This window comes from Camelus ferus, chromosome 16 (genome assembly GCF_009834535.1).
Source record: "Camelus ferus isolate YT-003-E chromosome 16, BCGSAC_Cfer_1.0, whole genome shotgun sequence".
NCBI lineage: Eukaryota > Metazoa > Chordata > Mammalia > Artiodactyla > Camelidae > Camelus > Camelus ferus.
The window spans coordinates 45,456,714-45,472,506 of NC_045711.1; the positions used below are offsets into that span (position 1 = coordinate 45,456,714).

The 15,793-nt window shown below is 42.8% G+C and overlaps 1 protein-coding gene across 3 annotated transcripts in view; it reads right to left on the reverse strand.

The window, feature by feature from the left end:
• Positions 1-5,628: 5,628 nt before the first annotated feature.
• SPOP (speckle type BTB/POZ protein) overlaps positions 5,629-15,793 on the reverse strand; it is a 62,584-nt gene continuing 52,419 nt past the window's right edge. Inside the window, exons 7-11 of one of the 3 annotated variants that reach the window (XM_006174952.3) lie at positions 15,474-15,651; positions 12,683-12,738; positions 12,062-12,184; positions 8,326-8,468; positions 5,632-6,896 (exon numbers count right to left, since the gene is read on the reverse strand). In XM_006174952.3, coding sequence (XP_006175014.1) covers positions 6,752-6,896; positions 8,326-8,468; positions 12,062-12,184; positions 12,683-12,738; positions 15,474-15,651 — 645 coding nt within the window. In that variant the 3' untranslated portion in view covers positions 5,632-6,751. Of the gene's footprint in view, positions 6,897-8,325; positions 8,469-12,061; positions 12,185-12,682; positions 12,739-15,473; positions 15,652-15,793 lie in introns of all 3 variants that reach the window. The other 2 variants (XM_006174953.3, XM_014550824.2) reach the window with 2 other exon arrangements.

Below are 15,793 nucleotides of genomic sequence, written 5' to 3' on the forward strand. Positions count from 1 at the left end.
TCTCCCCAGTTGATCTCTTCTCTAGCCCTGTCACCTCTCTACTTCAAGTTCTGTTATCTCTTGTCTTCCTCCATCCCCACTCTCAACAGTAACTTTCCTGCACTTTAGCTAAAGATTTTATTAAAATGAAAATCTTGTCACCCCCACCTGCTTAATAAAACTCTTCCATGATTTCCCCACTGTTCTTAGTATAAGTACCCCAGTTCTACACGTGACCTGTGCAGGTCCTGCCAGATCTGGCCCCTAACTTGCTCTCACACTTCTCCACGCTCCAGCCACCCTGCCTTCTCTGGGCTCCTGGAACACACCATGTGCCCTCCTGACTCTGGGCCTCACGTATGTGATTTCTTCTGTGTGGAACGTGCCTCTCCAACTTTACCAAGCTGACAGCTCTTCAACCTTCAGCAATCACTTCAAAAGCTGCTTTCTTTGGGAAGCCTTTCTAGATCCCCCAGATGAGATGAATTCCCCACTCCAGGCTCTCACAGTGCCCTACACCTTTCCTCAGAGCACTCAGCATGGCTTGACATCGTGTATTTGTGAGATTATTAAGACACTCTCTCCCCATTAGACTGTGAGGTCCAATGAGGGCAGGGGGGCAGTTCGTTTTACTCACTGTTTATCCCTAGATACTAGCACAGTTCCTGGCACAACATATATGGAATGTATAAATGAATTTTCAGTAAAGAAAACAGAAAGAGCTCTAAAAATTCATTCTTAAAAGGCCAAACCAAGGCAAGGTTCTTAAATATCGGTGGGTGTAGGAGACCCTGGGGATCACACATTGTTATGTTCATGTTGATCATGCTCAAATGCCCTTTCCTTTAGCTTTTGCTCAGAGGTAATGGGGGCATGAAGGATACACTGTGGAGACCATGTTCTCTGGAATGACTAAAGATTACACGGGATAATGTGTCAGAGGATATGCCTATTTTTCATTAGTGTTTCAATGAAAAGAAACACTTCCAACACTAGTAAGAGATAGAAATAAAAATGTTTATTTACCCAGAGAGGTTAAAATGTATGACTACCGGTTCATGTATCAATGTCAATCTACCTATAAACTTCCAAAAAGGCAGCACTTCATTTCACCATTAAAAGTAGTGGGTGCATTTTAAAGTGCTGCCAGATAACAGGAAATAATGAAGCTCACAGATGTTGGAGGACAAATGTGAAACCACACCTGTGGTGTGCTGGGACCGGTTCGCACTGGCTCTACAGAGCCAATCGTTAAATTTCCAGGAATTTTGAGAGCTGGTTGTTAAGTGGCCAATTAAAAATTAAATTGTACCAGTGTACAATTAACAGCAATGGTAATAAATACTCAAAATTCATCTCTTTCTAGTTATGCTTTACTACTGCCTGTGGCTTGAGGTTACACCCATCTTCTGTATCTGTACGACAGAAGTACTAGACAATGGTGAGCTGCAAATCCCCTTCCAGCTCTGCACCCAGTTAATGTCATCTTCAGGTTTGGCATGGGCCATCGTAGGAGTATCTACACCATGTAAACTGGTAAATGCTCCCCATCAGGACTTACATTTTGAGGAACTGACCGCTATACCTTTCGTAGCACATCCCTGAACGAAACCACTGCCCACAAAAACATTTCAAGCATCTACAGTAGATGTGAAGCAAACTTTTTTTTACTTGGAAGAGGGATAGGTTAAAGTGCAGAAATGTGTGTCTGTCTTTAGGAAATCATTCTCAAAATTGTGTAAGGGTTGAAGGTGATTGCTTTCTTTCTCAATTTGAAGGTACAATTATTATACAAACATGACTTATTACAAATATCATGACTTATTACAAATATCAATTACTAAATGTCTGGTTTTATGGAACAACCTGTACACCATTACTTCTAGACAAAAATAAATATGTTGACTAAATTGAGACATAAATTCTTAAGAGTGGGTGGGAGAGAGTCCCTTCCTCTCTGCTCGCCAGACTTCCGGAAAGAGGAGCTTACACTCAAGCTATGTTTGCTTACTTTCTCATCAGTTTGGCTTTGGCCTCCACTCTTTGACAGAAACTGCTCTAAGGTAACCAGCCACTGACCTCCTTACTACTTTTCAGCCTTCAGTGCTGTGAGCTCTCAGCTTTGTTTCTTTGGGCCACTCCCCGGCCTCATCTGTGAGACCAGGGTAGGAGAGTGGAAATACTACTTGCCGCCTCAGTCCTGACCTAGCACAGCGTCTGCCACCTTCTAGGTGCTCAGGCATCGTTTGCCCAATCGGTGGCCTGAGTTTTAATCTCCGTGACCTGGATCAGTCATCTCTCTTCTCTGGATGCCTATTCTCTGAGACATGAAACCATGAACTATGTGGGGGTCCCTTTTTCCCCTTCAGTTTATCAAGAGCTCGCATGCTAGGGTCTTAATTGGGCTAACGCTCGCCCCTTTTCAGCTCAGTGCTTTGAGCCAGGGTGTCCACTTCACTGTCAGGCAAACTCTTCGATTTTCGCTTTCTCTCTGGTCCTCCAGCCTAAGCCCCAAAGCTATTCCTTTGCCTGCTGTTGCTTCTTGGCTCAGAGCCAGGTTGAGTGACCTTGAGGATGATACATTATCACCTTCCCAAGCTGTACAGTTGAGGTGAACAGGAGCTGCACAAGACAAGGCGGCCAGCATTCAGAACTCCTGTGAGATCTGTAAACTACAGGTCCTGGTGCGACATTCCCCTACCTGAGTTATGCATATTTTATCTGCAAAATGTTTTTTCCCCTAGAGTTGATCCCCTTCAACTCCTTAATCATTTGTGTTGCTTGTACTGAATTCCCCCAAGTCGAAAATTCTTTTTCCTCGAGCGGCAGGAATCAGAACCATTCCAGATGCCACCTTCCACTCCAGCATGACAGGATTTACAGAGGGGGAGTGATCATCTTGCTAATAGCTCAGCGGCATAAAGATCCCATCAGTCAACAACATTCAAGTTGCCACCCTCATCCGGAGGTCAAAGCTTCTGGTTCTCCCAGCTCATTATCCCAAATACTGATCATCCTGCACTTGCTTCCTTGCTCACTGTCTCCATAAGGCGTCCACCTATGGGGTCAAAGGCCCCAATGTGGCGCAGTCAACCTCTGAAATTAAAACGGGGGGGAAACACATCCACATTTGTGCATCAACATACATAAAGAACAGTGTGACAATACTCACCTGAATATTGGATTAGCAAGCAAGCCATTAGAAATGAATCTAAATGCTGTAGGCCAGAGTTCAGTGAAAAGTCATGAGATAAAGGAAACACATGGGGCTCAGGCTGATTAAAAAGATAATTAGTTGTGGAAAATATGGTTGGGCTCCAGCCAAGAATTTGTCTTTAACAAAGATAAACTGAAGGATCCAATACAGTCATGTTGCGGGGATTTAGTTGCTGTTCTTTTGTAAGAGTTGAAGAGCCAGAACAAAGCAAGTCAGTTTCAAAGTGCAGTTCAACGTCCTCCGCCGCCTGCCCCCATTTGTTGTTCTGCTCATAAACACACAAGCTGTTTCCTTTCATCTGCACAGGCTCACACAATATGGAGAATCCACAACAGATTTAAAAAATGAATGTGGAGTGGTGGTCAAGCCAGAAATCTTTGGGCCTAAGAAATAATCTTGATGTCCCTGGCTGGAATCTAAGAAGAAAAAAAAAGAGGATTCTCTTCAAAGATCTAAAAGGCCAGCAGATTTAGCAGTGATAAGGAAAAGAGAGGCATCTCTTACTTAAATGGTTAAACCCCATAAAGGTGTTTAGAGGCCTAACAACAACACAGAAGAGGTTCACTCTACATAAGGAATGGGAAAATTTCTCCAGGGATGGCCAGATACAGGGGGGCTGACAGTACGGAAGGAGGGGAGCTGGGGAATGATGCCAGATATGCTATTTGGACCTGGAACTGCAACTCCAAAGGTTCTGTGAAACTACTTGCCTGAAATATTGTTTTGATAAATAAGCCATATCCTTGTGGAATTGAAATCTCCAACTGTTCCACTGGCACGGACATCTCTGCAGTGACAGCACATGCCCCAGATTGTGGAGTTAACTTGAATTAAATTTCAGATGTGGGGGAGCTGAGGGAGGGGGTGGTGGCAGTGGGAGGTTTATGAACAGTATGCTGGGGCTCTGATGTTGTCATAACCAGATGGCTTCAAATGTATCATTTAGACAAAAACAAACACATCCAGAAAGAATATAGTAATGACAGGAGAAGCATCGAACAGCTTCACCTGTACCTGGAATCCTAACAGCTTTGTACCCATAGGAAAGCCCACGTTGGAAATCTCTTAAGTAGAGGAAAATTCCAAGAGACCTTCATCTTGTCAGAAGCTTGGTGCCAGAAGTGCTACCCTCCTGAGGATATAAATTCCTTGGACCCACAGCTTTCTGTGAATGAGGAAAAGCAAACCTGAAGCCTGGTTTGTCCTCCTGCACCCTCTGAAGAACAGTCCAGCAGAGGCACCTTTCCAGAGCTTTGCTCTTGCTATTTCCACAGGAAGAAAGTTTTACCTTTTCTTACCTAGACACTTCAGAAATGGAACTTTTTCCAGTTACTTAAATAATCTTTCCAGGGTATCACGTTGGAAGAACTGTTGCTCAAGTTGTGTGACCTGATGCATGTCCCTCTGAGTTTCAACTTCTCTCATCTATCAGATGGGAAGATGCTAGCTACCTATCACTTGTCCTACCAAACTCATCAAGGTGTTGGCAAGTTCAAATGAGATACTGCGTATGAAGGTTTGCCGAAAACCCAGACGTGCAGAATCAATGCAGTTACCTAAGAGACAATACGGGCAGAGGAGACCCTGTGTACGTCCTGGTCCCCATGCTTATATGCAAAGTGAGGACTCAGGAGGCCTGGGACAGCAGCCAGAACTCGGAGAACTGGGCACTTGCTGACATAGGTGACACTTAGGAGGAAACTGAGAAGTGCAATGGAGTGGCTTCTCATGAGGAAACCCTGTCTTTGATTATATTGATAATGGGTCATATCTACTCCATTCTAGGGATGGCAAGATAAATGAAAACTGGAAAACTGGCAAAGGCTAAAGTCACTGAAGGGAAATAGAAGGTGAAATACTTTGAGTATCCATCTAAGGTGTCAAATAACACACACCTTGGCCTCATGGCCAGGGTACCCCATGGTCCTGTCCCACACTGCTATAGGAAAGGCAGAGAAGCCCCGGAGCATTCTTCGAGCTCACTGGGAATTCAGACATTAATTCTTCTAAAAACACATCCAGTCAGTGATAGAACCAGTCAGAGAGAATAATTTCCCTTTATTGAATCTCCACATTCATGTCCCCTTGATATTTTTATATTTAGCTAAGGAGAAGGGAGATCAGGAGTTAGGTCTTAAAACACGTAGGGTGCAGCAAAGCCCACTTCCATTACCTGTGTTGGCATCAGGAGCCTGACCCCTCATTAGGATGTGGGCTGTGAGAGCCTCAAGAAGGACAAGGGACTGGCGATCGCTGGTAGCTCACAAAGGAAACTCGAGATTAGGGAGATGCAATAAATCCCTACTGCCTAGACATTTCGAGCATAATCTCTGCCAGATCAAGGATCAAACGAGGCCTTCAAAATCCCTTAAGAACTCAGACCCAAAAGACAAGACAGGTGAGTGAAACAAAAGACCAGAGATACCACACAGTACAAAATAGTAATTATTTATATTTTCAAAAAGAAAAAAAATTAACATTTGGAAGTTCTCCCCTGCAGGAAGGGGGCAAATTGGAAGGAACAGGACTGGCTCCTATGCAGGCGGCAAGTCAGGTACGGACAGCTGAGCAATCTGGGCTGGGAGTTTTTTCATACAGCATTAATAATAAAATTTCCTTTTCTCTTCTTTTTGCTGTTTTTGTTTTGTGTGTGTGTGTGTGTTTTGTTTTTTTTTTTTTAGAAAAGGAGGGGGGAGAAGAAATAAAATCAGAGAAAAATGCCAAAAAACATTTTCCACAATATCTAAAAACAGAGAATCATAGTTCTTGTCAAGACAGTATGAATTCTGGATGAATTATTTTTTCCAGTTTTCAACACCAATAAAGACTTTTTTGCAAAAGCGACCACATCAGAATATTCATCTTCTGGATCAAATAACCTCCTTCCCCTTTCACCTCCGCTTGTCATTTTTCATAAAAGGATAACAGGACATATGCTGTTCTTGCAAACAATAAGTGCTAACAAGAGAGCTCTTCTGATACTTGCATGGTGGTGAGGAGTTTTCGCAAATATCCAAGTTTTAGCACAGCTGGATGGACTAAAATTTCTCTCAACATAAATACTACTGGTACTGGAATCCACAAATTGATTTTTGAGAAATTCTGCAAAAATCCTTTCTTCTTTCCTTTTCCCTTCTCTTAAAACTAAATGTCCTTTTTAAATTTTCTTTTTGCTCCAGGCACCTGATGATTTGTTCTGCTCAGTCAGATGCAGACAGGTTTCTCCAAAGTACCACCGCAGGGATGTCCTCAAGGCCAGCGCCTAAGCTGAATCCCCACAGTATCAAACTCCGCCAGGCCAGGGGAACACAGTGACGCAGCAACAGGGTTTTCATTAGGTTGAACAGCCCCGAGTCCCGGCCCCTTCCCTTCCCCCACCCCCATATCCCCCAAGTTTATTTAGTGCTGTTTTAAAAGTCTGGGGCTACAATGCAGTCTTTTCCCCCCACAACAGAGTAAAAGCTCCACAGATTGCGCTGTCTACCTGGTGGTCAGGTCAGTGCAGCAACGGTGGCTGCTGCTTCTGGAAAACGGAGTCTTAAAACAGGCAGGACCTTAGGACTGCTTCAGGCGCTTGCGCGGGGGTCCCAGAAACGGGCACTGTGCCGAGGCCAGAGAGCGGTATGCCTCCGCCACCAAGTGGGGGTGCGACACCACCATCGACTTCCACCCCGAGGTCTCCAAGACATCTGAAGCATGACTGGGAGAAATGTGGAGAGACGGGTTATCAAAGGCGGAATGAAGGATGGACTAAACAGCCTCATTTCCCAGAGTCTGCTGTAACGGGTGTCAGTGCAAGAAACACTCAGACAGAACCCTTGATACACATGAGAATTTGTTTGTTGGACAGTGTGCAGACAGGTGACCAAGTTATGGCTGTCGTAACTCTGCAAACCAGGACTCTGAGCCACTACAGTCTCAAATACAAAACATGACATGTTCCTCAGGCTCATGTACATCATCCGTGCTCTTTATACGTACGCACTGGTGACGCCACTGAAGAGAGAGAGGGGTTCTCTGGGTCAGACAGCTCTGAGCTGCCGTCCGGCTTTGCCATTTACTAGTCCCATAACCACAAAGCAGATCATAGCCTGGGGCCTGCTTGATTATCAAAAAAGAGGATAATAACCACACTTCACTGAATGGTTAACATCTAAAAAGCACCAAGCAGGCGTCCAGCACTGAGTGAACACTCACTACAAGGAACATTATGCCGGGGGAGGGGGGGAGGATATAGCTCAGTGGTAGAGTGCATGCCTAGCTTGCACAAGGTCCTGGGTTCAATCCCCAGTACCTCCACTAAACCAAATAAACAAAAAAACACCTAATTACCTCCCCCCCAAATAAAAAGAAACATTTTGCCTCAACTGGTAACTTCTTCGAAACAATCTCACAAACGGACTTAGAGGACACTGTTTCCTGTTTCAGGGCATTTTCGGTGTTGAATAATGTTCACTCATCTACCGAGCAACCTCTTAGACCCGTCTCACCCCAGAAGTGCTGTTGTGAGGGCTTCATAAGGCCTGCTCTCCTCCTGGGGCTTTTGCCAACTTTCACTCCCCAACAGGCAAAGGAGTAGAACACATCCCACTGAGAATTATTTCAGAAAGTGATATGGCCAGGTCACTTGTCAATCAGGATGAAGGAACAGATCTACTGGAATGAACATTTCTCTCTCAAAACAGTATTTAATGACCTCATTGACTGACTTATTATGCCTTCTCTTTGCTCCATTCTGCAATCGGCTGTTGGACAATTTTATTAACTCATAACAATCATACTTCTGTTCCCCAGACATCTACATGTCTTTTTTTTAAGCCAGTGACTGTGAAGTAAAGGTGCTATCATCTTAGGGTACACAGCTTTTTCAGGCCAGCAAGTTATCATTTTCATCAATTCCAACCCTACAAGGTAGTAGAACACCTCACCCACCAACCAGATTAGACTGATGTTAAGGAAAACCATTTTCCAGATTGTCAAGCCGAAGGGAAAAAATGATTAACTCTCTACTTATTTCTAAAAGGTTAATGAAGCTGCTTGCCTGTTTTACTCACTAATTCAAAGTCTTTCTCATTTATTTTTCTAGCTCTCCCAACAATACTGAAAGAACTTTGAAGATGCCAACTCACTAGTTGATGAAATCCACTGCCTGAGTTTTCAACTGATCTGCGCTGTGGAGGTCAGCCAGGATGAGAATTTCTGCGGCATTCTCCACGGAGAGGTTACTGCAGAGGGCATCCTCACACATGACCTTTAAACGCTCCAAGGCATACTGTAAAACACAAGCACTGCTGTCGTCAGCGCAGGAATGGCTCTGGGCTGACTGCTACTGAAGCTGTTTTCTTCAGCTGCACCGTCACGTAACTGGATACTGGAACAAAACTGCACAGACCATGAAAAGGCTAAACGGCTGCAATTACAAAACATAACCATACTCTGAAGGCCGACATGAAGACACCTAAAATAACCTGCAGAGCTGCCATTCAAGTGCTAAAGTCTATTAGAAAAATAGCAATTACAGAACAGATCCACATCTTCAAGTTTTACCTACCCTGACTATGATGGAAGTGTTTTCTTAAACCGTCACTACCTACCCTTACAGTGAGGCATCACTCTGCTTCAAGTCAACAGGGACATCACATTCTAAACTTCTGCAGTCCTTTTATTTAGAGCCAGACTAGGGTGAAGCACAGTCCTTTCTACTTAAGCATTGTCTAGTGTCACCAGCCCGGCAGGGTATTCCAACTGCCCATCAGGCTGTAAAAGGGAGCCCCGTGGCGACTTTTACCAGCATCTCTGCCACTAGTTGTTCCTGAATGAGGGTCAACCAAAGGCCTCCTTTTCAACAGAAAAGGATAAATAGAGACTGATTTTATTGGCGTGAGGTTAGGATTCTTAGAGTAAAAGAACAAAGCAACAGAGACCCTGGATCCAGTTTCAGTCTAAAAACTTCCTATTTTCCAAGTAAAGGGTTCTATATGCTCTGGAAACAAAGGTCCAGGTTAATACTGGGCACACTGGATCTAGCTGATTTGTTTTGACGCAACTGTACTACTTGCTCTCAGATATATTATGAACTTACTAAGGAACTTTTTAGGGATAAGGAGGAAGAAGGGATAAAAGAAGGCACAAAATAAAATGTCATAATTAGTTCACAGGAGAAGGGTCTGCTCTGAGGGTGCCCACAGTCTCAGTATAGGTACCATCCTGGGAGCCTCAGAACTCAGTGACACAATTCTCCTCCAGGCTGAATCATGACACTCAAACCAGGACAATTTTATTTTTATGAATTCTGGGTGAGGAGGCATATCTGCTGGCACCGCGATCTCCTACAGCAGAAAAAGAGTTTTATTGGTTTCAGTGCAGCTTTAATTTTTTTACATTTGAGTAACTGGAAAATAGTTTCCATGGAAAACAGGAATGACAGTAGACAAGCAAGAAAGTAGGCTGCCGTTTTTGTTTTAAAAGGCTGGAAAAGGTTGAGTAAATGTTCAGTCTTTATCCAGCACTGCACAGAATATTCATCTTATCTTTTCTCAATTCATTCTTTTAAAAGGACTTTTACTGCGAATAGCTCCGATCCCTACTGCATAATTAGACAAAAGTAGCCATTTTTCTCCCTTGGGGAGAAAGTTTTTTTTCTTAATTATGCTTCTGAAAAACCTGCCTAATGGCAGTACTTACCCCAGAGGTTGAAACTGTGTCTCCCAGGCCTGGGCAACGTGTTTTGTTTTGTTTTTGGTCTAATTATGCATGTCCCCAGGAGACTGGAAAAGCTCAGAAGAAGCTGTTTTAGCCTCTTGGGTGAATTCTAGATGTTTAGATCCTTCCACGAAAAATTTCTTGTTCTGTTTTCCTGAAGCTCACCAAAAGGTGTAAAGGTAAAAATGTTTCAAATAAGCTTAGAGCAAAGACTAACGGGAAATTCTGAATGGAATTTGATAATGCGCCCTTCAGTTACTTCTCATTCATAAATTTAAAGCACTATTGTGATTCACATGCTACATCTTTTAAAAAGTAAGTTAAGACATTGTACTGAAAAATACCATCCCTGGAATGTCAGTGGCTGGTCCCCATGCTGTGTACGTACAGTAGGTTCTCAGCAGGTTCTCTGAGGAGCAGTGTTTAGCCCTGGCTCTGAGACGACCCAACTCTGAGCCTTTCTATTTCTGTCTAAAAACTGGACCTTATGGTACTACTCATCCTTATGGGAGCTAGAAGACGAGGCGGATAAATGCCTGGTATGCATAATTACAAGTGACTGCTTCACTGAAAATCAGACAGCGGGATGAGGCAGAATCATTATAAACTCATGTTTATAAAAAGCAAGCACTGGGCTGTGTCTTCTACTTCCTCGGAATTCACAGTGAGATTTTTCTTACTGTCTCCACTGAAACCAACTTTACTCTGTCAGAACTGAGCTAGACTGGAAGCGTGTAGGATGTTCGCTTTGCTTCACTGTACTAATAAAGTCCTGAAAGGTGATAAAAAGGATACAGCTATCATTCAATCCTTTTCACCTGTAGCACTGACTGGGTTTATGTGCCTCATCCTCTACAAACACTCCAAAAAGCTGATCAATAAAGATAAAACCTCCACTGTAAACACAGATACTTTCCCCGTCCTCAGGGGTGCAAAGGGAGGAGGAAGGAGACTACTCCTGGGGGCGAATCTCAGGAAGGCTCTGGTGCCCTTAGTTCAGAGCCAGCTTTGACCCGCAGATGGGGGCTGCAGCCTCACGGCGGGAAGAGGAGGCACCTCCAGCAGAGAACCCTCTTCCTCACAGGGTCTATTGCTGACTGGGTTTAAGCCCTTTAACCCCCTTGCCTCAACTGCTCCCCAATATGAGAAAGATTCCACGGCGTAAATAGCAATCCTTTCACCCTCCCCACCCCCAAGCTGTGTCTCCTCAGATCACAGGGCCTTGGAGGAACAGGTCACTGACCTCTTCTGGTGTATCCACATAATGAAAGTCAGTTTCCTAAAGTGTGTTTTGGGGAACACTAATCCCTGGAGGTGATCCCTGAGAATAGTGATTCCAGGGTTACTTAAACAGGAGAAATTGGTCTATCATATTCTCTTTTAGGAAACTCAGTGCACACCGATACACTAATGGTTCTGAGAAATCCTGCTGTGAAAGAGCAACACAAAAACCCCAATTTGACTTGGCTAAACTCAGTGTTTCATTAACCTTTTCCCCTCAACCTTATTTTGGGAATCCCTGGCCTGTTGTTTTAGGTAATCACCATTTTTCCTTGAGTCTAAGACCCACATTTTTATTTTCACGCTTTAACATTTCTCAAGTTGAAAAGTGTCTCAGTCAAAGTATACACTTAGTGCAGCAGCACCTCTCTTTCCCAGAGAGCTAGTCACCATCTTACAATTTTGAATGTGGCATATTTCAATAACTTCTTAGGTAAAAGTTGAAAATGCTAATAACCAGGACACTCGGTAAAAGTCATTCTCTTATTGACAAAGTTTAAAAAGTTAATGAACTCAAGAACATTCTGTAAATTATAAAGCCAAATTATAAATTATAAATCCAAATGTTAGTATTATCTAAATCTTTAATGTAACTGTGGTTAAATTTGAGATGGTGAAGAGAAGAGAGGTAAACATCAAACTTACCCTTCTTTTTCATATTTAGGGTGACCATATAATTTACCATTCAAAGCAGGACACTTTTGAAAATGCAAAGGGTGCTATTAATAACTGTGTTGGAACACAAGTGTTAACCAGGACTGTTCTGGCCAAACTAAGATACACGTTCATCTTACCCACAAAGCAACATAGAAACCCTGTCGTGAAACTCAAGAGGTCACAAAACCCCATAGTTTCGTAGTTATTTTTCTGTTCTTATCTCACCTTGTCGGCAGCTGCCAGCAAATCATCAGCCATTTTGTCGAGGTTCGGAGCCTTCCCCGTATAAATGAAGCACATCATTTCCTTAAAAACTTCAGGCTCCACATCATTGATTTCAACTCGATTCTATGCCAGAAAAATTAAAAATGAGAAACATGCCAAAGAACAAAATCCCTAAACGATTTTTGTGATTTTAAGCTCTAGTGAAGAGGAGCCTGTATCATTTTAAACCTAATATGAATGGAAAATTTCTCTTTGCCCTATTTGATTATAATAGCCTTTTCTCCCATCCTACATACCACCTTTGTTTTCTTTAGTACAACAGCAAGACAACTATAACTTTGATTTTTCACCATTCTTTTCCTGAGTAGAAACATGTCTAATATTCTCACCCAAGACTGTATGGATGATCTGCCTAGAATAGTGAGTCTGCTTTACCTAGAATGGTGGCTTCCAGACCACTTCTCTCTGCTCTCAGGAAGTGTCTGTCAGAGAACTATACTCCATTTTAATAGTACAATAAAGAAAAAAAATGGTCAGGAAAATAAATTTGCTGCCAAATTGGGAAATCATCTGATTCCAGTCACTTAGCTAAAAAGACACATCTCCATTCTGTTAACATACCTTTTTGCTCTCTTCCATTTCATGTTCAAACATGGCACTAAAAACTGGGGAACGAGCTACAAAGTGAAAAGGAAACAGGACAGACAGGGTTATCACACCAAAATCTCTTGGTTCTGTTATGAAGAAGAGATCATTTTCTTTCCTAGCCCATTGCTACAGAAATGGTGTTTTATATCAAATTATACCAGAATTGGAAAATTCCTTTCTTTTTATATTTACTGATAAGTGAATAATTATAATACATATGGGGGAAAAAAGAAATCACTCCTTTCAAAATAATTTCATATTAGTTCCATTCCAAGCATTCATCTTTCAAGAAAATTACTCAAAGTACCTATGTCAGATGACAATGGTATCCTCTGGGTAGATCTGGGGGCTCGAATGAAAGGTCCTTCATGGTCTATGAAGGGTGTCCTAATATTCGCATTTTTGCCTAGAACAATGACACCTACTCTCTCCACTTCCAGGGACCACACAGCAAGGAGGTCAAGAACAGGGCTCAGTGGCATCCACTAAACTAGATGAAGTGCAGGGTTGTTTACGGCAGGCTCTCCGTTCCTCCAAGCCCCATATTATCAACAGAGATGATAACACCCCCAGGAGGTGAAACACAGTGAGATATCCTAATCATCTGTGGCCCTTCAAAGCTCAATGCTACCTGACAAATTCTCGTTCCTTAGTATTTAACATCTCTTAACTTTTTTCCCTGGGGTGGGACTAATGAAAGGACGTTCTTCTAAGCCATGCCCATTCTAGTCTAACGAACACTATGAAAAATAAGTAAACTTAATTTCAACCATGAAATTAATAACATGGCTATGAACTAAAATTTTATCATGCTGCCCAACAAATCAGGGGTTTTGGTAAAAGTTGAGACTACCAATCTCTACCTGAGAGGGAGAACAGATGGAACACATAGTAGGAGTTTGAGCCAACAGGTAACTGGAACTTTGACCTAGTTGATGTAAGAAAAGACTAATTTTAGATCTGCCATCTTCTAACCACATAATCTTGGGTAAATCACTTAACCTTCTGAGCCTCAATATTTTCATCTATTCCAAAAGGATATCACTTCTCATTGTTCTTCCCTCAGAAGGGTTATAGACTATAAGGTACTATATAAATACATTACAGAAGCTGAAGACTAAAGGGCTGGTGCATATTGTATGCCTGCAACTTACACAGTATCGTACAGTATCTACAAGTCAATAAAAAATAAATAAAAATAAAAGGCTGGTGTTTTTAACAAAGAGGGAAGGGTCTAAAGTAGCAATATGCTTAGAGGGTTCAGTGCACAGATAGAAGCTGATGTTATGAAAATAAATAAAATCACCTAGGATAATAAGCAGAGTGAAAAGAGAACAGAGGCGACCCTCAGGGAACACCAGTGTTTAAAGGGATGGGAGAAGAAGAGGGAGGCCACACACTAGAAGCAGCCAGAGGACCAGAAGAAAGGAGTCAAATAACGTATGATCTAAAGAGTCCCTCAAATTTAGGAACCAGCAGGTCATATAACTTTGGAAAACTGCTTCTGTAGCATGAAGGCAAACTGAGGATAAGCAGGAGGAAAGGTTATAGAGAGGGAGAATATGCCAAATCAAGAAATTTAGTTCTGAAAAAAAAAGAGACAATAACCAGGGGGAAAAGCTTGCAGGCCGAGGGTAAACAGGCAACAGGAGAAAGAGAGATGACAAGGGTGTAATGGGCAGAGTAAGACTTCTGAGAAGGCAGCGTGAGATGTGAAACAGAAGCAGAAAGCACAGTCTGCTCTGGACACGAGGAAGAACTCCTCCGCTAGAATGCGGGGAGAAGCAGGCGAGGTGAGAGGCAGGCGCTGAAGGAGAAGGGCCTCGGTTTTCTCGTGGAAGAGTAGCAGGGCCATTTTTGGGAGGTGGAGAGTGGCAAAGGTTTGAAGTATCTATTATTGAGAAAAAGAAAGGGAGCTGACTATGTCTGCAGAAAGAGTTCTCAGCAGCGCCGAGGGCCTCGCTGGGCGTGGAGACACTAACCTAAGAGTTAATGACTTCCTTAAGCAATACTCAGTAACACCTACATGAGACAGGGAACGGGAAGGTGGTTAGGCTGAGCCAGACTGAGGTTTTGCCAGGTAAGTACTTTAGAATGAAGGAGCTGAGGGTCTTGGTAAGGAATGTGTTGTTGCCTGAAGGTTCATGCAGTTTCCCCTTACGTCTCATGGCCTGAATAGAAGAGTGTGGCTGAATGCTATGCTTTCACATGAGGTAAGGCTCTCAGTCCTGCCTTATCACTTCCTCCTGTGTGTCAACCTCTCTGGTCTTAAAGACTAAGGGCCTATTACTAGAACAAGGTGTGATCTTCCATGTTACTGGCAACATTTTCAATCTTCTAATACATTTGTATGGAAAAGAGGGCTAAGACCTCCAGCGCTGGGGACCTGGCTACGTGATGGTTTAGTCCTGAGTCCGGAATCCTCTCCATTACATTCTAAGTCCCTGTCTAGGGGCTGTTAACCTGCTCTTAATCAGGGTTTTAAATTCTGATCTCTAGGTGCAAAGGCATTAAATACATGTCATCATCCACTCCTTGAAAGTGGTGGTCTAAGTCCACTATAGACAGAAAAAACAGAAGTACCACTTTTATGGAGTGTAGAATTTTTGGTTATGATAACTAATATCACTACAATATAAAAATACGTTTAGTTGTAGTTTTTCTGTACTAGTTCAAAAAGTTGAAGTTATTCAAAAGGTGATTATGCACCCACTGTTTTTCCTTGTTTAACCAAAACTAAAGCTCCCCAGGAATAAATACCAACCTGCTAAGATGGCTTTGTGAGCCTGGAATTCCTGGCCAGCAACACACAAACAACAGTCTGTGAACCGGGAATTCTCCCACAGTCCTCCTAACTCATCTGCCAACCGGCACTCAGGAACCTTCACCATATTCATGGTGTTCTGGCCAGAAATGTTGACGGAATCTTGCACCACACTCACCTGTGAAAGACAAGAAAACACAATCCAAAGCTCTTGTTACCAGGATTTTTCTTCCCAGCAGGAGGAGAGATGACTTTTACCTTGTTGTTACAATACATTCAGATACTGATGTTAGTCATATTCTCTTGAAACCACCTCCACA